Below are 23,044 nucleotides of genomic sequence, written 5' to 3' on the forward strand. Positions count from 1 at the left end.
AATCATAGAATCCCTACAGTGCAGAAGGTGGCCATTCGGCCCATCAATTCTGCACCAACCACAATCCCACCCAGATCCTATTCCCATAACCCCACATATTTACCCTGCTAATCCCCCTGACACTAAGAGGCAATTTAGCATGGCCAAATCAACTTAATCCGCACATCTTTGGAGTGTGGGAGCAAACCCGGAGGAAACCCGCGCAGACACAGGGAGAATGTGCAAATTCCGCACAGACAATGGCCCAAGCCAGAATTGAACCCAGGTCCCTGGCGCTGTGAGGCAGCAGTGCTAACCACTGTGCCACCGTGCCACCCTACTAGTTAAGTATAGAAGCAGCAAAGGCACTTATGAGGTTTCCAGTAGCAGATAGGCTGAGGCGTAGGTGCAATCAGGTGATATTATAAAGGTGGAAATAGGTGATCTTTGTGATGGTGCAGGAATCTGGTCAGAAGTTCATCTTGAGGTCAGATATGACACCAAGGTTGCAAACAGTCTGATTTGATGAAGCTAAGTAGGTTAGGAATGAAATTTGGAGCGAAGGCCGGAGACACTGGCAGGATCCAGAGCCCACGCTCTCCGTGCGTGAGATTGCTGGAGAGGCCCAAAATCCAGAGAAAACCGGAAATCGCAAATCTCAATCCCAAAATCCTGATTTCCCCGCCCCTCATTAGTGACTTAATCAGGGCCACGCCCATATTGGCGTCAATCTTATTTTAATAAATTTTAATAAATCTAATTTGAATAACACCTCCCTCCCTCCCTCCCCTCCCCGCAGGCCAAATATTCCCCCCCCTCACTCAATATTTATGCCTCTCCGATGTGACATCACAAGGTTTACAACAGGTTCACCCAAATGTAAATCTATTGAGGGGATCCCTCTGGGTGTACAAAGGTCAGTATAGCCCCCAGGGGAGAGGCACATGTCCAGGCATTGCCCTGGCACTGCCCATAGTGTGCCAACCTGGCGGTGCCCAACTGTGCTGGGAGGCCAGTGTCAGGGGTGAACCCATGTGCAGGGGGGGGGCATCTGTTTGTGGTGGTGAGGGGGGTGGCTGCGGACACTGAAGGGGTGGGGATGTCAGTGGGAGAAGAGTGGACAGCCCCAGATTAGTTGTGGTCATGGGGGTGAGGGAGGGGTGGGGGCCCCAGATGCCTCCATGTTTGGCGGGGGGTGGGGGAGGCGGGAGGAGAAGGAGGAGGGAGCTTTTTTTCTTTTTAAAAAAGGACACCCTGATCTCTGTGGAGTCTGTTCCTGGCTGCCCCCTGACACCCCCACCCCCACAACCCCCCTCACCCTCCCCCACACTCCTCCCCCCCCCCCCCCCCCCCCCCACCAGAGTGATGGCACCAGCCACGCCCGCTCTTTTGTTTAAGGTGTTAATGTGCCAAGATCTGCAGAGAAAACAGACCACAGAAGCTGAAGAGTTTCACGCCAGTTTTCTCACCAGAACTGACACTTTGCCAATTTCTGGTAAGATTCCCCCACAGGGTTCAGTCTTCCCAATGAGAAGACATGTCTGCTCAGCCAGTACTAGGTAGCATCATGGTTGTAAAGCGTACCGATGAAATAAATAACAGCCAATGAAGGACTTTCAAAGCACAGTGACTGCCATGAACCCCTATGGGAGATTTTACTACATTGGAGGTACTGTATAAGTGCAATCTTTTTTTTAAACAACTTAATTTTTTTTTTATTCATTCATGGGACATGGGCATCGCTGGCTGGCCAGCGTTTATTGCCCATTCCTCGTTGCCCTTGAGAAGGTGGTGGTGAGCTGCCTTCTTGAATCGCTGCAGTCCATATTCTGTGGGTTGACCCACAATGCTGTTAGGGAGGGAATTCCAGGATTTTGACCCAGCGACTATGAAGGAACGGCGATATATTTCCAAGTCAGGATGATGAGTGGCTTGGAGGGGAACTTGCAGGTGGTGGTGTTCCCATGTATCTCCTGTCTTTGTCCTTCTAGATGGAAGTGGTCGTGGCTTTGGAAGGTGCTGTCTAAGGATCTTTGGTGAATTGCTGCAGTGCATCTTGTAGATAGTACACACCGCTGCTACTGAGCGTCGGTGGTAAAGGGATTGAATGATTGTAGATGTGGTGCCAATCAAGTGGGCTGCTTTGTCCTGGATGGTGTCAAGCTTCTTGAGTGTTGTTGGAGCTGCACCCATCCAGGCAAATTGTCCTGTGATGGTTCTCTTGAAGCTCTGAAGTCCATATGGAGCTCTTATAATGGTGTTGGGTGATTTAGTGGTTTAAGTGCCACTTCAGAGGTCACCTGCCTCCTGGACCTAGTTTAGCCGCTCACATAGTCACGGGCGGGCTAAACTCGGTCCAGGAGGCAGGTCCCCTTCCCAAAAAGGACAGCGGTGAACCAGTTGGAATGTTTACAACAATTTAGCAACTTTTATCAATCTTTATCCCGGCATTCGCCAACAATTTACTGGATTTATTCAAAGCAATTTCACGACTTTCCTCTCTGTTAAGTGTTTGATTGGGCGTGGCGGGACAACGATTGGCTTTGGGGAGGTGGGGGGGAGAGGATGAGGGGAAGCGAGCATTGTTACATTCCAGAACGGCATTGCTGAGGACATCCCAAATCTTGTTCAACACATCCTGCTTTCGGAAGGAATGATATCAAACGTACAGGACACAAGTTGGTGATTTGGCCCAACTGACCCGTGGTTGTCATGAGTCTCCTCCAATCCCTCTTCATCCGACGCTATCGGTGTGTATCCTTCGATTCCTTGCTCCCTCTATCCAGATTCCCTTCGAATATGTGCACGCCCTTCAACTCAGCGCAATTGCGAGTTCCACCGCTTTAATAATTCGCTGAGTAAAGTTTCTTTTGAATTCCCCATTGGATTTATTAGTGAAAATCAGATATTCACGGTCCCACAGCTCCTCTTCGCACTCTTCAGAAGAATGCTCTAAGCGTGGAACTGAAGATTAAAGAGAAAAAGCAAGCACTGTGACTTGGTGTCGGATCCATTATTGGTCACTTTAACTGGCTGCCGTGTTTGCAAAAAAAAGGAAGGCCTCGGGCATCTGTGGGAGTGACAGGTTACTTTCGACACATGGGGCAAAAAACAGGGCAATCTAACCTCAGGAGCCTGGAGTGACAGAGGCCAGACTGACAAGATTGTCTGAATGAAGCTAGTGTTGGTGATTAAAGAGGATGAAGGGGGGGGAGGTTGACTTGGTTTTCAAAGGCCAGTGCTGAAATCTCTGAAATACAATTGGAGACACTCATATAACAAGCTTCGTTCTGTAATCCCATTCCACTCGCCTGAATTTTAAATTTCCTGGCATTACCCCCCGAGTGTGGTGACAGTCTTCAGTTGTAACCGAGTTGATAAAAGCCACGTTGGTCGCTAGATGCTAGTCTAATTCCCTAATCCCCTGCTAAGCTTCAGTTCAGCATCATCAAATACAAAATACTCTTTACTGTGAATCGTTGATCTGTAATCCGACAGGTTCTGTACAATCTTTTAGCTTCTTACACATGTAATTTAGTCTTGAGGAGGAATATTATGCATATAAGCGGGCTTTTTTCCAAACACAAACAGAACTTTGGGCCTCAGCACCATCACTGGGCAGGCTAAATCTCTGAGGAATTTCTATGTTCAAGAAAAGTCAGGTTTCTATCCGATCTTACCTGATAGAATTGTATTCAGTCTGAATGGCATTGACCAACCGACCTATTTCCAAATGGTCCATTTTATATATTCTGGCTCCATTTTAACCCATTTGACATAAATCATGGCATAATAGGGTGGCACGGTGGTTAGCACTGCTGCCTCACAGCTCCAGGGACCCTGGTTCAATTCCAGCCTTGGGTGACTCTCTGCGTGGAGTTCGCACATTCTCCCCGTGTCTGCATGGGTTTCCTCCGGGTGCTCCGGTTTCCTCCCACAATCCAAAGATGTGCAGGTGAGGATGATTGGTCATGCTAAATTGACCTTCGTTTCAGGGGGATTAGCAGGGTAAATAAGAGCGTAGCGGGAATAGGGCCTGGGTGGGATTGTGGTTGGTGCAGACTCGATGGGCCAAATGGCCTCCTCCTGCACTGTAGGGATTCTATGAACTGTCAATTGACAGCCATTAAATTCCTAAGGGACGACCAGTCAGATCATTTTGCTGGTGGCAGGGGTGTACGTAGGGGGTGGAATTAGGCAGGATTCCCAAAAATTGGTAATCCACCAGCCTCAATCTCCCACGGGATCCACTGCCGGCACCCGCCATGGCGAATCAGGAAAACCCACTGGAGGCAGACGTGGTAGTGATTTGCATCCCGCTAATGAGATGCAGACGTAGACCCTGACCACCCACGGCGATTCTCTATGGTGCCAGCGGGAAAGGACATCTGAAACAATGTGGCATGCCGATGTCGGACCTCATCAGATAAAGGCTTCCGGAGTTTGGGATGGAGGTCACTGGCATCCCTGGAGCCCGGAACATCACAGCAGTGGAGTGGGTGGGAGGAGCAGCTTACAGCTGGATCCACCAGACCCGGCATCCTGGCCAAGATCCGCCTTCCGGCCTCATAATGTTCCTGGAGATCAGTCTTCATTTTCAGGAGATCCGCTTCTTTCTTCAATAGTGGGTCAGTGACCGAAGGGTGATTTTTCAATCTGGTGCCCAGATAGGACAGTGGACTCAGTGCCATCAGTCCTGCTCCACCACGGAATATGACGCAAAACACCCCGAGGGGCATAATTAGAAAGGTTAGGGCAGGAATATATGTTGTGTTTTCCTACCAGCCTCCACAGAGGAAACATTCCTCATTTCATTCCCCGCGACAATAGGACTTACTCCCCAAATGGGAGAATTCCGCCCAATGTAAACATTTTGTTTTAATTTTAAAATTGAGAATTTTCAATGGCCGAATAGTTAAAGCCCAAAGGACTGAGATTCCACACTTGGAAATGTTAATTTTCAGAGCCAGAGTGGTTGATTAGCAATAATGGACACTTGTCACATTGTGAAGAAGTCTTTGTAGACTTCAAAAGAGGAAAATGCTGGAAAATCTCAGCAGGTCTGGCAGCATCTGTAAGGAGAGAAAAGAGCTGACGTTTCGAGTCCAGATTATCCTTTGTCAAAGGGACAGGGGGTCATCCAGACTTGAAATGTCAGCTCTTTTCTCTCCTTGTAGATGCTGCCAGACCTGCTGAGACTTTCGAGCGTTTTCTCTTTTGGTTTCAGATTCCAGCATCTGCAGTAATTTGCTTTTATCTTTGTAGACTTCAATCACTCGACTTAACTTCCTGTAAGAAGTTTAATCCATAGAATAGAATCCATAGAATCCCTACAGTGCAGAAGGAGGCCATTTGGCCCATCGAGTCTGCACCGACCACAATCCCACCCAGGCCCTATCACTGTTGCCTCACATATTTATCCTGCTAGTCCCCCTGACACTAAGGGGTGATTTGGCATGGCCAATCAACCTGACCCGCACATCTTTGGACTGTGGGAGGAAACCGGAGCACCCGGAGGAAACCCACGCAGACACTGGGAGAATGTGCATATGCTCACATGTACCACACAAATACAGAAACTTCACACTGTTCAAAGCCTTTCAAACATATTGGCCGGAATTCTCTGCTATCAGATGCCCCACTACCGCTGCCAGTGAGAATGGAGAATTTGGCACTCAGCCAAAACCCCATTCACTGCAATAGGACTGGAGAATCCCGGCCATAGGTGAGGCTGGAGAATTCCAGCCACAGACTCCCTTCTAAAGGTCATATGCTCTGCCTAATTCATTGTTGTACGTGTAGCAAACTCCAGCCAATTTTATATCAAATATTTTATATTCTATTTGAACTAAATCGGATGATAGGCCAGGGAGAGGCTATTAAGCCCTTGAGTCTGTTCCACAACTATTCAATCTCTTTCTCCATGCTGGGATGTAGATCATCAGGTCCAGGGGATTTATCCATTGATTTATCGGACACACATTCGATTCCTGGCTTGGGTCACTGTCTGTGTGGAGTTTGCACGTTCTCCCCGTGACTGCTTGGGTTTCCTCCGGGTGCTCCGGTTTCCTCCCGCACTCCAAAGATGAGTGGGTCAGGTGGATTGGCCATATTAAATTTCCCCTTAGTGTCAGGGAGACTAGCAGGGTAAATATGTGGGGTTACAGGGATGGGGCCTGGGTCGGATTGTGGTCGGTGCAGACTCGATGGGCCGAATGGCCTCCTTCTGTACTGTAGGGTTCTATGATTCTACAATTATTTTCTCTGAAATGTCTTTATTCCTTATTAAAAATTCTATCTCTGTCTGTAATGTAGCCACATTTGTCTTTGCTAATCTTTTCCTTTTTATATACCTATAGACACTTTAACAATCCATTTTTATGTTTAGCGGTAGTTTATTTTATTTAGAAACATAGAAACATAGAAAACTACAGCACAAAACAGGCCCTTCGGCCCCACAAGTTGTGCCGAACATATCCCTACCTTTTAGGCCTACCTATAACCCTCCATCCTATTAAGACCCATGTACTCATCCAGGAGTCTCTTAAAAGACCCTATTGAGTTTGCCTCCACCACCACTGACGGCAGCCAATTCCATTCGCCCACCACCCTCTGTGTGAAAAACTTCCCCCTAACATTTCCCCTGTACCTACCCCCCAGCACCTTAAACCTGTGTCCTTTCTTCATTAGCTCCTTGGTCCTCCTTCGCTGAATTCTAAAACGCTTCCAATCCTCAGACTTCTTAGGAAATTTTAAGTTTCTTCCTTTGATCCAGTACAATCTTTGATTTCTCCTGTCAGCAAATGGGCGTAGAGGTTTCCATAATTCAATATTCCCGGGAATAGAAGCTTAGCTTATGTCATGTCCTCTCACAATGATAGATTTTTGGATACTAAGGGCATTAAGTGTTATGGGGATGGTGTGGGAAGGCAGAGTTGAGATATAGGATCAACCATGATTGTATGGGATGGTGGACCAGTTTGTAGAGTTGAATGGCCCACTCCTGCTCCTCCACGGTGGTACAGCGGTTAGCACTGCTGCCTCACATCGCCAGAGACCCGGGTTCGATTCCCGGCTCAGGTCACTGTTTGTGTGGAGTTCTGGTTCTCCAGTTTCCTCCCACAGTCCGAAAGACGTGCTGGTTAGGTGCATTGGCCGTGCCAAATTCTCCCTCAGTGTACCCGAAGAGGCGTTGCAGTTTGGCGAATAGGGGATTTTCACAGCAACTTCATTAAGCCTACTTGTGACACTGGTAAATAAACTTTACTTTTTATTCTTTCATGGATGTGGGCACCAATGGCAATTAATTTGTTGCCCATCCCTAACTATCCTTTAACTGAGTGGCTTGCTAGGCCATTTCAGAGGGCAGTTAAAGTGTCAATCACTCTGCTGTGTGGTTCTGGAGTCACATGTAGGCCAGATCATGTAAAGATGGCAGATTTCCTTCCCTAAAACCACATTTGTGAACCAGATGGGTTTTTGCCACAGTAGTTCCATGGTTACCATTGCTAGTTTTATAGTCCAAGTTTATTAATTAAATTCCACCAGCTGCTATGGTGGGATTTGAACCTGTGTCGCCAGAGGATTAGTCTGGACCACTGGATTACTAGTCAAATGACATTACCACTGTGCCACCATCTTCTCCTATGCCTTATGTTCCGATAATGACTCCAGTAGTGCATGTTTGGTGTGGTGTTCAGTCTCTTTTAAAGGAGACTGGGCGTCACGGTGGCACAGTGGTTAGCACTGCTGCCTCACAGCATCAGGGTTAGATCCCCAGCTTAGGTCACTGTCTGCGTGGAGTTTGCACATTCTCCCCGTGTCTGCGTGGGTTTCCTCCGAGTGCTCTGGTTTCCTCCCACAGTCCAAGGATGTGTGGGGTTAGGTTGATTGGCCATGCTAAAATCACAGTAAGAAGTCTCACAACACCAGGTTAAAGTCCAACAGGTTTATTTGGTAGCATGAGCTTTCAGAGCGCTGCTCCAAAAGTTCATGCTGCCAAATAAACCTGTTGGACTTTAACCTGGTGTTGTGAGACTTCTTACTGTGCCCACCCCAGTCCAACACCGGCATCTCCACATCTTGATTCTTAGTGTCAGAGGGATTAGCAACATAAGTGTGTGGGGTTGTGGGAGTGGGGCCTGGGTCGGATTGTGGTCGGTGTAGACTCAATGGGCCGAATGGCCTCCTTCTGCACTGCAGGGATTCTATGATTCTATGAATGCTCAATTGTCTCTGAAAATTGTTGCATGATGATTGATTTTCCGTGTCTTTTTCTATGATCATGGACAGTGGAGTGCCACTTGTGCCATGGTGCCACTTGCTACATGAATGTGAACTCTGCACTGATGCTGCAAAGGGCAATAATGAGTTGAATTAATGTCTTCTGACCCGCTAGGTCTCATTGTCCGGGAGGTGAGCATCGAGATTTCCCGTCAACAGGTGGAGGAGCTCTTTGGGCCGGAGGACTACTGGTGCCAGTGCGTTGCTTGGAGCTCAGCCGGAACCACCAAGAGCCACAAGTCCTACGTCCGGATTGCATGTGAGTGTTGGGAAGAGCAGCCGGGAAAAGCCGGTGGAGTTTTATAACTCCGGTAGCATTGTTTTTGCAAGTGGCTCAGCAATAGTAACTGATAGAGGGGAACTGAGCTGCCCCCATATTGCAAGCACTGCATGAAAGAAGCTGTCTACAATAAGTGATTCATTTTGTTTTGACTTAATTGTACTGTCGGCAGAGTTTCATCTGTCAGAATTCAGTCACGTGCAAGCCACTATGATTCCATCCTTTAATTTTAAGTAACAACAGCTTGCATTCATATAGCACCTTTAGCAGGATAAAATGTCCCAACTTCCTTGAACAAACTTTGGCAATGAACCACAGAAGGAGATATTGGAGCAAAAGCTTGGTCAAAGAGCTAGGTTTGAAGGAGAGAAAAGTTATGGAGATGGAAAGGTTCAAAGAAGGCTTCAGAGTTTCAGATCCAGTCAGATGAAGTTACAGCCATCAATGAATCATAGAATCCCTACAGTGCGGAAGGAGGCTATTCAGCCCACTGAGCCTGCATCAACAACAATCCCACCTAGGCCCTATCCCTGTAACTCCACGTATTTACGCCGCTAATCTCCCTGACACTAAGAAACATAGAAACATAGAAGATAGGAGCAGAAGGAGGCCATTCGGCCCTTTGAGCCTGCTCTGCCATTCATTACGATCATGGCTGATGTCCAACTCAATAGCCTAAACCTGCTTTCTCCCGGTAACCTTTGATCCCATTCACCCCAAGTGCTATATCCAGCCATCTTTTGAATACATTCAATGTTTTGGCACCAACTACTTCCTGTGGTAATGAATTCCACAGGCTCACCACTCTTTGGGTGAAGAAATGTCTCCTCATCTCCGTCCTAAGTGGTCTACCCTGAATCCTCAGACTGCGACCCCTGGTTCTGGACTCCCCCACCATCGGGAACATCCTCCCTGCATCTACCCTGTCTAGTCCTGTTAGAATTTTGTAAATCTCAATGAGATTCCCCCTCATTCATCTGAACTCCAGCGAAAACAATCCTAACCTAGTCAATCGCTCCTCATGCATCAGTCCCGCCATCCCCGGAATCAGCCTGGTAAACCTTCGCTGCACTCCCTCGAGAGCAAGAACATCCTTCCTCAGAAAAGGAGACCAAAACTGCACACAATACTCTCGGTGTGGCCTCACCTACGCCCTGTATAATTGCAACTCTGCTTCTGTACTCGAAACTAAGGGACAACGAAGGGACCATCAACCTCATGGTGGAGCAATTAAGTTTGAAGATCCTCAAGAGACAGGGTGCAGATATTGCAGAGGGTTTTAGAACTGGAGCAGGTTTCAGGGTGAAGAAGGATTGAGGCCCTTTACATTTTTGTAAATAAGGCTATTGAATCGAGGAATTGTCAGACAACGTAAGTCAATGAGTGCAGGAGGTGATGGCTTAACATGACGTTAGGATACAGGTAGCTGAGTTTTAGATGGACCAACGGCACATGATTGGAGTGCTTCGCATATCATCCAGGATGCCAAAGATAGGCCTCGATAACAGCCCTGCCGATTCAGCCCTTAAGTGCACTTCTCGGAACAAGGAAATCTGTGCAGAATTCCTGCTTGTGTGGCATTGCCGAGCAGTCTCATTTGGGAGCCACGGGAAGCATGATGTCCGTCACAGATGTGACTCTTAAAGTTCCCTTAATTGGCTGTGTTTAGATTTACTGTTGATTGGGAGCGCTGTGGTTGCTCGACAGAGACAATCAACACTTTGTGTTCCAACAGGATGAAAGTAATGCTGTGAAAATCATATCCCACGCGCATTATCACAACAATGCTGCTGAAAACATCAAGACATTCCATCTCAGTTGGATTCAGTTTTGACAGGCAGGCTTCGGAGGTCTCCAGCAGCTCGTAAGAGTTGCCATTCTCTCTGACTTCACCATAAAGGACCACTCAGCTGTGGATGGCTGAACCCCCCCGATCTCTAATGTTACTGCACTCCATGGGAGGGCTGCTTTGTGCACATTGATGACAACTGGTCGAGAGGCGAGCTGAGTTCAGGGTCTGTCACCAGCAGGAATGTGTGTTAATGCAAGCCACGTCAAAGGAGGAGCTGCTTCACTTTTGTTAGCTTTAGAAGTGATTTCTCTGGTCGTGGTCTTTGTCTTGGAGTCAGAAAGCCTTTGGTTTAATGTTCCATCAGCAGCCTCCGACAGTGCAGCACTCTCTCAGCACTGCACTGGGAGTGGCGGCCTAGATTTTGTGCTCAACTTTCTGGAACAGGGTTTAAAGAATTAATTTTCTGTCAGAAGTGCTACCCACAGCTGACATTAGCCAAGCCTACATGTGACTCCAGATCCACAGCAATGTCGTTGACTCTTAAGTGGCCTAGCAAGCCATTCAGTTCAAAGACAATTAGGGATGGGCAATAAAGGCTGGCCCAGCCAGTGACACCCACCTCCTCTGGACGATGAAAAATAATTACCACTGTACCAAATATGATAGATTTTAGAACAGATCTAGCAACTCAAAGTTGGGCATCCATGAGGAGCCATGGGCCATCAGCAGTAGCAGAATTCTCTTCACCCTCAATCTGTAACCTCATGGCCCAGCATATCCCCCACTCCACCATTCCCACCAAGCCCGGGGAACATTAGAGAGTGCAGGAGGATATGCCAGGAGCAGCACCAGGCATACCTAAAACTGAGGTGTCAACCTGGTGAAGCTGCAACACAGGACTACTTGCATGCCAAACAGCAAGTAATAGACAGAGCTAAGCGATCCCACAACCAACATATCTGATCTGAACTCTACAGTTCTGACACATTCAGTCATGAATATTGGTGGACAATTAAACAACTCACTCCAAATAAATATTTGCAACAGTAAGCATTTGCAACTATCTTCAGCCAGAAGTGATGAGTGGATGATCCATCCCAGCCTCCTCCTCAGGTCCCCAGCATCACCGATGCCAATCTGCAACCAATTCGATTCACTCCACGTGATATCAAGAAACAGCTGAAGGCGCTAGATACTGCCCTGACAATATTCCAGCAATAGTACTGAAGACTTGTGCTCTAGAATTTGCCGTTCCCCAAGCCAAGCTCTTCCAAAGCAGTTACAACACTGGCATCTACCCAACAATGTAGAAAATTGCCCAGGTATGTCCTGTACACAAAATGCAGGACAAATCCAACCCAGCCAGTTACCGCCCCCTCAGTCTACTCTCGATCATCAGCAAAGTGATGGTCACTAACAGTGCTATCAAGTGGCACCTTACTCAGCAATAACCTGCTGAGTTTGGGTTGGTCCAAACATGGATAAAAGAGCTGGATTCAGGGGGTGAGATGAGAGTGACTGCCCTTGACATCAAGGCAGCATTTGATCGAATGAGGCATCAGGGAGCCCTCGCAAAACTGAAATCACTGGGAATCAGAAGGAAAACACTCACAGGTTGTAGCCATGTCTAGAACAAAGGAAGATGGTTAAGATTGTTGGAGGCCAATCAACTCATGCTCCAACACATCTCTGCAGTAGTCCCTCAGGGTAGTGTCCTAGACCCAACCACCTTCAGCCGCTTCATCAATGACCCTCCTTCCATTACAAAGTCAGAAGTGGAAATGTTTGCTGATGATTGCACAATGTTCAGCACCATTTGCAACTCCTCAGATACTGAAGCAGTCCGTGTCCAAATGCAGCAAGACCTGGACAATATCCAGGCTTGGTTTGACAAGTGGCAAGTAACCATGTGCCACACAAGTGCCAGGCAATGACCAGAGAAATTCTAACCATCGCCTCCAGACACTCAATGGCATTAGCATTGCTGAATCCCACACTATTTGCATTTTGGAAGTTGCCAATGACCAAAACTGAACTGTACCAGCCATATGGGTGGCACGGTGGCACAGTGGTTAGCACTGCTGCCTCACAGAGCCAGGGACCGCGGTTCAATTCCAACCTCCGGTGACTGACTGTGAAGTTTGCACATTCTCTCTGTATCTGCGTGGGTTTCCTCCGGGTACTCCAGTTTCCTCCCACAGTCCAAAAATGTGCGGGTTAGGTGGATTGGCCATGCTAAATTGCCCCTTAGTTTCCCAAGAAATGTAGGTTAGATGGATTAGGCATGGTGAATGTGTGGGGTCATGAGGATAGGGCAGGGGCAGAGGGCCTGGGCAGGACACTCTGTCAGAGAGTTGGTGCAGACCCGATGGGCCAAATGGTCTCCTTCTGTACTGTAGGGATTCTATGATATAAATACTGTAGCTACGAAAGCAGGTCAAAAGTTGGGAATTCTGTGACGAGTAACTCACCTCCTGATTCCCCAAAGCCTGTCCATCATTGACAAGGTGCAAGTCAGGAGTGTGATGGAATAGTCTCCACTTGCCTGGATGAGTCCAACAACACTCAAGAAGCTCAACGCCCTCCAAGACACAGCAGCCCCACTTGATTGCTACCCCTTCCACAAACATTCACTCCCTCCACCATCCACGCACAGCGGCAGCCTCCTGCACCATCTGCAAAATGCATCTCAGCATCTTGGCAAGGCGTCTTCGACAGCACTTTCCAAACCCGTGATCTCAGATGCCTGGGAACACCACCACCTGCAAGTTCCCTCCAAGCCGCTCACCATCCTGACTGAGAACCATATCGCCGATCCTTCGGCGTCGCTGGGCCAAAATCCTGAAATTCTGTCCATAACAGCACTCTGGATGTACCTACACTACATGGACTGCAGTGGTTCAAGAACTAGCTCACCCCCCACCTTCTCGGGGGCCATTAGGGATGGGAAATAAATGCTGGCTCACCCATATCACCCACATCCCTTGATTTAATTTAAAAAACAGGTCATTTAGACATTGTACAGAGTACCCCATGACTATCTTAGAACCAGAGGGCACAACCTCAGGCTAAAGGGACGATCCTTTAAAACAGAGATGAGGAGGAATTTCTTCAGCCAGAGAGTGGTGAATCTGTGGAACTCTTTGCCTCAGAAGGCTGTGGAGGCAGGTCATTGAGTGTCTTTAAGACAGAGATAGATAGGTTCTTGATTAATAAGGGGACCAGGGGTTATGGGAAAAGGCAGGAGAATGGGGATGAGAAAAATATCAGCCATGATTGAATGGCGGAGCAGACTCAGTGGGCTGAGTGGCCTAATTCTGCTCCTATGTCTTATGGTCTTATCTAACAGCACCAATTATATAATCTTAATAAAAGGCTGTCACCAACTCCATTCCTAATTTAAAGGGCAGCAACCAACAAGGGTGGCAGGACATTTCATTACATTTTTCAATTAAATTCGAGGCAAAAGATGTGAGCTCTCACTCAGCTAATTAATAAGGCTGTCACCATATTAAAGAATCTACATGCCAAAAGATGTAATCAGTTAATGTACAAACCCTGCTTGAGCGATCTATGGCGAGAGTAGTTCTTTGATGGCAATGTAGCAAGCCCTCTGTTCAAACCAGAATCCAAAGCGATCGGACCCCGCATCTCACTTGGTAATCCAATTTTTAAAATTAAATCGTGGTTTACAAAGCCACTGAAGATCAATCCCGTGGTCACCGAATCGTTTCCTTTCATTGGGATGGGTGGTACAGATCATTCCTCCAAAGATGTGCGGGTTAGGTGGATTGGCCAATGCTAAATTGACCCTAGTGTCAGGGGATTAGCAGGGCAAATATGTGGGATTACAGGAATAGGGCCCCGGTGGGATTGTGGTCAGTACAGACTTGATGGGCCGAATGGCCTCATTCTACATTGTAGGGATTCTATGGTTTGTCATCACGATGATGTCTTTATGGTGTTATCTGGATCTTTGGCCTGGATTTTTGCTCGCAGTTCCAAGAATGCATTCTCAGGACGTTTCCCAACCCCGCAAAAATAGGCCCGGATTTGGGATTCATTTTCGGTGGGGCGGGCTGGATTAGAAATTGGGCCTGCCGCTCCCAGAACGGGGTGGGGGGGGGGCGTGGGAGGGACTACCAGCTGCAGAGGTGGGCTGGGTGGAAGTTCTGCCTCTGTACACCGCCACTGTGCGAAAGGTGAAAAAAAACAATAATGCAGAAAACATCCCTTCTTCGGTCCTCATCCCTCAGCCCACCCCACCACCCCTACACACTCCCAATGCCCCTTCCATGCCAACCCATACGACCTCATACCCCTGTATCCACCCCCATAATCTCAATTCCCCCCCATGTCAATTTATGCCCCTGTAATCATCGCGAGCAAGATTTTTCAACACTCCTGGCATTTTGTTTTCAAAAATTTAAACGGTAGGTCTTTTAAATGCCTTGACAGTTTGATAGCTCCCTTGGACAGTTGCGTTTGACAGTTCCTCTTGAGGTCCGTTTGACAGTTCCCTTTGATATGTTCTTCTCTCGGCTTTGACAATTGATTTTGACAGATCTGCTGACAGTTCCAATGAGCTTGACAGTAATTAATTTCTTCAATTCTCATACACATTTAAGCCAATTTTTAACAACCCTAAAGGGTAACTCACCTCCCCCAAAGGTGCCTCAAGACCAGATCTGAAAGGATACTTTACCTTGGCTCTCCAAACAAATCCAACGAGAGCAGACCATCCCTTACCTGGTCGAATCTGCACACTTTGGATTTTACACTACTGGCCTATCAAAACCCCACTGCAGTAGAGGCAGCTGATGAGTTAAGTAGGCAACAGCCTACTGTTAACCGCGCATGTCCCAACCCCAGCCCGATCCCATTCCATTTCCCATGGGGCGGCACGGTGGCACAGTGGTCAGCACAGCTGCCTCACAGCTCCAGGGACCCAGGTTCGATTCCTGGCTTGGGTCATTGTCTGTGTGGAGTTTGCACATTCTCCCCGTGTCTGCGTGCTCCGGTTTCCTCCCACTGTCCAAAGATGTGAGGGTTAGGTTGATTGGCCATGTTCAATTGCCCATAGTGTCCCGGGATGTGTAGGTTAGAGGGATCAGTGGGGTAAATGTGTGGGGTTGTGGGGATAGGGCCTGGGGTGGGATTGTTGTCAGTGCAGATGCGATGGGCCGAATGACCTCCTTTTGCACTGTAGAATTCTATGTTTTCTATGATTTCTATGAAAGTAGCAAGTGTCATGTTCGGTTTTGGGCACCCAATTTCCGGGCTCCAGGTAGTTTATCAGCCCTCCATCATACTGAGAATCATAGAATCATTGAACTCCTACAGTGCAGAAAGAGGCCATTCAGCCCATCAAGCCTGCACTGGCAACAAACCCACCTGGGCCCTGTCCCCATAACCCCACATATATACCCTTCTAATCCTCCGACACTGAGGGAGAACTTATCATGGCCAATCAACCTAACCCGCACATCTTCGGACTGTGGGAGGAAACCAGAGCACCCGGGGGAAACCCACGCGGACACGGGGAGAACGTGCAAACTCCACACAGACAGTGACCCGAGGCTGGAAGGTGCAGGGTTGATGGGTTGAATGGCCTCTTTCTGCACTGTAGGGGTTCTATGATTCCATGATTCCCAATATGATGGAGGGCTGATCAATCACCTGGAGGTGGGTACCCAGTGGCAGGCCAGGGTAGCAGCACTCTGGAAAGGCCGACAAGCCCTTTCTGCCAACCTTGGAGGGTGGGAGTTAAACCAAAGGCCCTGTAAAGCCCCCCTGCCTGCCCCACCTCCCGCACCCAAAAAAGTGGCCTGGCTGTTTTTATGCGTTTTTTGTCATTACAGTCACTTTAAAATGGTTGAGTGAGAACAACTTCACTTTGAGGTTCCCTCCCAGAGACCTTGCTCCTCAGCTAGTTGTGCTTCTGAGGGCGCTGCGAGGCAGCAGTGCTAAGCACTGTGCCACCGTGCCACCCAAGCTGAATCCCAGTCATCTTCCATTACCTACCGTTAATGAGGCTCCTAAAGAACGTACTCACCTGCCTGCCTTGTGGGGGTGGGCTGACCTTCCTCCGCCCTGAAACTGCATTGGCCAAAATGGCCGATATCACGAACGGGGTTCAGAGAGCCTGCCTTTCGGCTGGCCTCATAAATTTCAGACAGTGTTCTTGACTTTTCGGAGCCAGACATCCAGCCCCATGTCTGCAGCTCAACAGTGACATATCATCCCGCTGATTGAAACTAAAAAGTCATTGCTGGTTGTCAAATATTGGATATGGGATTACAGAGAGAGAGAAAAAACTGCCTCTGTGTCTTTTCCGATGGAAACTGACAAATGATCACAACATTGGTGCTCCAACGAATAGTACTTTGCTCAGTTTTGAAGGTGCAATGAATCAAAGCACATCACGTCCCATCATCTCTCACACAAAAAACCCCTCTGCAGCTTCCCAAGGATCATTACAAAGTTCGAACCAATTTACTGCCAACATGGTAGATCGATATACCACGTAACGCGCACTGGTCTGTCAGCACCAGCTGGGCGCTGGGAATGGATAGAGGACTAGCTGAATTGTAACCGGATAGCATGGACTCAATGGCCCAAATGGCCTCTCTGCGCTGTAACCATTCTCTGGTCACCATTACTGATCGTAATTTTTTAATTCCGATTTTATTTAGTTAAATGAATTCATTTGATTTTTGATTTGATTTATTATTGTCACATGTATTCGTATACAGTGAAAAGTATTGTTCCCTGCGCGCTATACAGACAAAGCATACAGTTCATAGAGAAGGAAAGGAGAGGGTACAGAGTGTAGTGTTACAGTCATAGCTAGGGTGTAGAGAAAGATCAACTTAATGCAAGGTAGGTCCATTCAAAAGTCTGATGGCAGCAGGGAAGAAGCTGTTCTTGAGTCGGTTGGTACGTGTCCTCAGACTTTTGTATCTTTTTCCTGATGGAAGAAGGTGGAAGAGAGAATGTCCGGGGTGTGTGGGGTCCTTAATTATGCTAGCTGATTTTCCGAGGCAGCGGGAAGTGCAGAAGGAGTGAATGGATGGGAGGCTGCTTTACGTGATGGACTGGGCTACGTTCACAACCCTTTGTAGTTTATTGCGGTCTTGGTCAGAGCAGGAGCCATACCAAGCTGTGATACAACCAGAAAGAATGCTTTCTATGGTGCATCTGTAAAAGTTGGTGAGAGTTGTAACGGATTCAGGCTCACAAATGGGGATTTGAACTCAGATTTCCCGGATTGTTAGTCGATGTTGTCATCTCAGTATAACCACTTAACAGGACTGGACAGACTGTCCTGTCTGGAGACAATACACATTTCTTTAACCTGTGCCTAATGCTCCCTCCACCCACATTGTCTGTATCTTTAAGACCTGGTTGGCTGTAGAGATTCGCATTCTAATCAGTATTCTGTAACTTGATTTTGTGTCTCTGTGTGCCTTGTTTGTGAGCAGATATTCACTCCATCTGACCAAGGAGCAGGGCTCCGAAAGCTAAGGGCATTTGCTACCAAATAAACCTGTTGGACTTTAACCTGGTGTTGTTAAAACTCTTACTGTGTTTACCCCAGTCCAACGCCGGCATCTCCACATCATGACGAATAACTCTCCAGGCCACATAACTGCACCTGTATGCAATTACTGCTGCAAACTAAAGGTTAATGATATGTCTCATCTGTTGTCCAGATCTACGGAAGACCTTTGAACAGGAGCCATTAGGGAAAGAGGTATCGATGGAGCAAGAGGTACTTCTTCAATGCCGCCCCCCTGAAGGTATCCCGTTGGCTGAGGTGAGTTTCTGTATGAAGTGTTTCCAACTGCAGTTGGTCCGCTGACCCACCCTGGCACGATTTGCTTCGAGGTTAAAGCAAAACCATCATTCTAAATAAATTGAACCTAATGTGATTAATGAGTTCCAATAAAGTAGTTACAATGTGCTTCTGGCTGAAAAGGTTGATTGGAAAAGATTAATGGATTTGAATCCACTTGACTGGGATGCACTGAAGCCACATTTTTTTGACTTAACAAATTCAAGCAAAGCATTAGGCTTTCATTCATGGCTCATCACTTCGAGAGCTTTGACATCACCCATTCTTGAAGGGTGTTCTGCACCATTTGATCACAAGGATCTCCTTGGCCCTGTAGGGAATGTTGAGTTGCCAACTCCTGTTGGACATTCTCCTGGAGATTTCATCACATCTCGTTGCCAACTACTCCCCCCACCCTCCTGCCCTTAAGCCATCTGACATGCCTATCTTCGCAATGCCCAATTAGAAAGCAAATAAAGCTGCCGTTACCCAACTGGAAGATTCTTAGCCCTCAGATAAGAGCCCCGACCAATTGCCTCTTGGGTTTTTCCTGACAATTGGCCTTTGATTCCTGGAGACTCCAGGATGGTCCTGGAGGGTTGGCAACCCAACTGGAACACAGGCCAATTTTGGTTCCACCTCAGAGATTCTAACATTTAGATTCCATTGAATTGAACCAGACTTGTAACCAACATGGAGACCAACAGCAAACTTCTTTGGATTCAGGAGATGCACTCAAGAATTTAGGGAGAGAATTCCAGAGTTTAGTGGTTAGACACTTGAAAACGTAATCACCCATAGTGAAGCAATTAAAATTGGTGATGCTCAGGAGGCCAGAATTAGAGGGGAACAGATATCCCAGAGGGTTGTGGAGCTGGAGAATATTGCAGAGAGAGGGAGGGGTGAGGCCGTGGAGGGATTTGCAAGCAAGGACGAGAATTCTAAACTCAGCGAGAATTCCACGTTGGCCTCCTCCCCTCCCCCTGTCTCCCCATGCACAAGACCAACATGTTCCCTCAGCATTTGGGGGAGCTGGTGGCCCAGTGAGATTGTCACTGGGCTAGTAATCCAGAGACCCAGGAAAATGCTGAAGGCACCCAGGTTCGAATCCTGCCGTGGCAGGTGGTGAAATTTGAATTCAATTATAAAAAAATCTGTAATTTTAAAAAAGTCTAATGATGACCATGCTGTAAAAAACTCATCTGGTTCACTAATGCCCTTTAGGGAAGGAAATCTGCCATCCTTACCTGATCTGGCCTACCTGTGACTCCAGACCCACAGCAATGTCTTTGACTCTTAAATGCCCTCTGATATAGCCAGGCAAACCGCTCAGGTCAAGGGCATGAGGGATGGGCAACAAATGCTGGCCCAGACACCAACATTCACGTCCTATGAAAAGTATTTAAAAATTCACACACATCAGAGATTCGGACTTCAGAGATTGACGCTCCTCGATTGTCCAGGACAAACTTGTCCATATCCTCTTTGCCTCGACCTATCCCTGGTCATCTATTCCAACCCACCTCCTCCACCGCCTTCCCCACTTTATCATTCTGCACATTTTTACCTTGTTTCAGTTCTGTCGAAAGACCATTTCGATCCAAAACTCTGTTCCTCTCTCCACAGATGCTGCTGAGTTTATCCAGCATTTTCCGTTCTTGTTTCACCCGCGACCTCTGTTTTTAGTGACACTCTGTCAAGCAACGCCTTGGGCTTAAGATTTTCACCCTTGTTTGCCAGTCCCTCCATGGCCTTGCCGCCTCCCTGTCTCTACAAACTCCAGCCCTGCCACCCTCTGAGAGAGCTGCGCTCCCCTCATCCCGGCCTCCCAAGCACGCTCAGTTTTAATCGCTCCACCATCAGGCGCTTTGTTTGCATCCACCTTGCCCCTAAGTTCTGGGAATCCCTTCCCTAAATCCCTTCCACCTAGTCATAGGGCCGGAATTTACAGCCTCATTCGGGTGAGACCGGAAAGTCCAGCCTGAGGTCAACTGAGATTTCCATTGTCGGACCCTCGCCCGCCCCGGTTCCGTGGCGTGGTGGTAGCATTCCAGCATAGAATCATACAGCGCAGATAAGACCCTTCGGCCCATTGAGTCTGCACCGACAGTAACTACCACTAAAGTCATGCTAATCCCAATTTCCAGCACCTGTCCCATATCCTTGAATGTTATGATGTTTCAAATGCTCATCCTAATATTTTGATTTGATTTATTATTGTCACGTGTGTTAGCATACAGTCACAAGTATTGTTTCTTGCGCACGATACAGACAAAGCATTACCATACATAGAGAAGGAAGGGAGAGAGCGCAGAATGTAGTCATAGCTAGGGTTTAGAGAAAGATCAACTTAGTACGAGGTAGGTCCATTCAAAAGTCTGGTGGCAGCAGGGCATTGTTAGAGAGTTTAAAAAAGTTAAAATAGAGTTTTAGAAGCAGAGAGTGAGAGTGAAAGACAGAATTAGAAGGTATTCTGGGCACATCTCGCAGAGTCGCCACGCTCCAATGCCATCTTGGATTGTAAGGTTTCCGACCTCCACTACCTTCCCAGGCAGTGCATTCCAGATTCCCACCGCCCTCTGAGTCAAAATAAAATTCTCAAATCCCCTCTGAATCTCCTGCCCCTCACCCTAAAACTGTGCCCCTTCATGACTGACCCTTCAACAAAGGAGAATCGTTGCTCCTTACTCACCCTGCCCAGTCTACGTCTTTGTTCAAAAAAAAACCTTAAACATGGGTCACCTGTCCTGATGCCCGCCTTCTGTAGCTCACGTTTAATTTTGTAGTGCTCCTGCGAAGTGTCTTGGGAGATTCAATTATGTGAAGGGAGGCGCTACAAAAATTCAATTGTTGTTGCTATCAGAGTGGTGACCATGAGAGAATACGACAAAGTTATTGTGATGCAGGCAAGCATACAATACAGCGCTGTGAGGTGGAGATGGACTGGGGTGGGCACAGTAAGATGTCTCACAACACCGGGTTAAAGTCCAAAGGGTTATTTGGAATCACGAGCTTTCGGAGCACTGCTCCTTTGCCAGATGAGTGGAGAGGTAGGTTCACAAACATAGCATTATATAGATAAAGACACAATTGCAAGGTAGTGGTTGGAATGCGAGTCTTTTCAGGTAATTAAGTCTTCACAGGTACAGACAGTGCGAGTAGAGAGAGAGGGTTAAGCACAGGTTAAAGAGGTGTGAATTGTCTCAAGCCAGGACAGTTAGTAGGATTTTGCAAGCTCAGGCCAAATGGTGGGGGTTACATGTAGTGTGATATGAACCCAAGATCCCGGTTGAGACCATCCTCATGTGTGCGGAACTTGGCTATCAGTTTCTGCTCAGCGACTCTGCGCTGTCGTGTGTCTTGAAGGCCGCCTTGGAGAACGTTTACCCGAAGATCGGAGGCTGAATGCCCCTGACTGCTGAAGTGTTCGCCGACAGGAAGGGAACACTCCTGCCTGGTGATTGTCAAGCGGTGTCCATTCATCTAATTTCGTAGCGTCTGCATGGCCTCGCTGATGTACCATGCCTCGGGACATCCTTTCCTGCTTAGCTGAAAAGACTCCCATTGCAATGGGAGTCTTGCAATTGTGCCTCTGTCTATATATGCCATGTTTGTGAAACCTACCTCTCCACTCACCTGATGAAGGAGCAGCACTCCGAAAGCTCGAGATTCCAAATAAACCTGTTGGACCTTAACCTGTGAGACTTCTTACAATAAGAAGTTTAACAACACCAGGTTAAAGTCCAACAGGTTTATTTGGTAGCAAAAGCCACACAAGCTTTCGGAGCTGCAAGCCCCTTCTTCAGGTGAGTTACTCAGCTGCAAGGGGCTTGCAGCTCCAAAAGCTTGTGTGGCTTTTGCTACCAAATAAACCTGTTGGACTTTAACCTGGTGTTGTTAAACTTCTTACTGTGTTTACCCCAGTCCAACGCCGGCATCTCCACATCAAGACTTCTTACAATACAGAGCTGAGCTGAGATGAGAGAGAGTTTGTGATGTAAACCTGGTTGCTCCCTGTGTCCTCCCGATAGAAACCTGGTTTTCTTTTAAACTTCTGTGAAGGCTCCGATCTTATTCATTATTAAACATTGTCTGCTCCTTAACCTCAGACACGTTTTCCCTTTTTCCGACATGGATCTGCATATTACTAAAATATTGAAGAGCATTATCTTTTCTTCATTGAATGAATAAACAATGCTTGTTCCTCACCCAGGTGTTCCCATTAAGCGACGAAGAGAGATGCGAAGCTTGAATAATTGATAGCTTCTAATGCCGCTTTTCCTTCAGATTCAAATTGGAAACACCGTACAGTGATTTTCCAATGACTCCAAATGGAAATGCATCTGGGAATGTTTACATTTAACCTTTGAAGATAATTGGAGCGGGGGTGGGGGGGTGGGATGGGTGCTGAATTTCCTATGGCCACCACTGTCTCACACAGCACGTCAGGGTGTTTGGAAGAGATCAGGGGGTTTCCTCCTATAACAGCCCCGGTTTTATCATTGGAGGGTCTGCCACAGGCTGGCACCGATGCAGCCAGCGGGGTTTGCAAGGGGTCTGACAGAAGCCATTCAGCGCGTCGTGCATCTGCGTTGGCTCTTCTTAGCCAGGTTGAGCCGAAATAATTGCCACTGTTGCCACACTCGGGGAACGGGCTCAGTGCCGTACATGTTGGATTGCCACCGTCTGGCACCAGACACCGGCCTAGCAACCAAGAAGGAAGTAAGAAGTCTCACAACGCCAGGTTAAAGTCCAACAGGTTTATTTGGCAGCACGAGCTTTCGGAGCGCTGCTCCTTCATCAGGTGAGTGAAGAGTTGTGTTCACAAACAGGGCATATACAGACACAAACTCAATTTGCAAGATAATGGTTG

General features: G+C 47.6%; 1 protein-coding gene across 1 annotated transcript in view; it reads left to right on the forward strand.

Annotated features, from left to right (window-relative positions):
- LOC144501431 (netrin receptor UNC5C-like) overlaps positions 1–23,044 on the forward strand; it is a 354,204-nt gene that overhangs the window by 258,568 nt on the left and 72,592 nt on the right. The window contains exons 3-4 of the mRNA XM_078225178.1: positions 8,378–8,521; positions 18,050–18,153. Of these exons, the coding sequence (XP_078081304.1) occupies positions 8,378–8,521; positions 18,050–18,153 (248 nt within the window). The remainder of the gene's footprint in view (positions 1–8,377; positions 8,522–18,049; positions 18,154–23,044) is intronic.

The sequence above is a fragment of the Mustelus asterias genome, chromosome 1 (assembly GCF_964213995.1).
Source record: "Mustelus asterias chromosome 1, sMusAst1.hap1.1, whole genome shotgun sequence".
NCBI classification, from domain to species: Eukaryota; Metazoa; Chordata; class Chondrichthyes; order Carcharhiniformes; family Triakidae; genus Mustelus; species Mustelus asterias.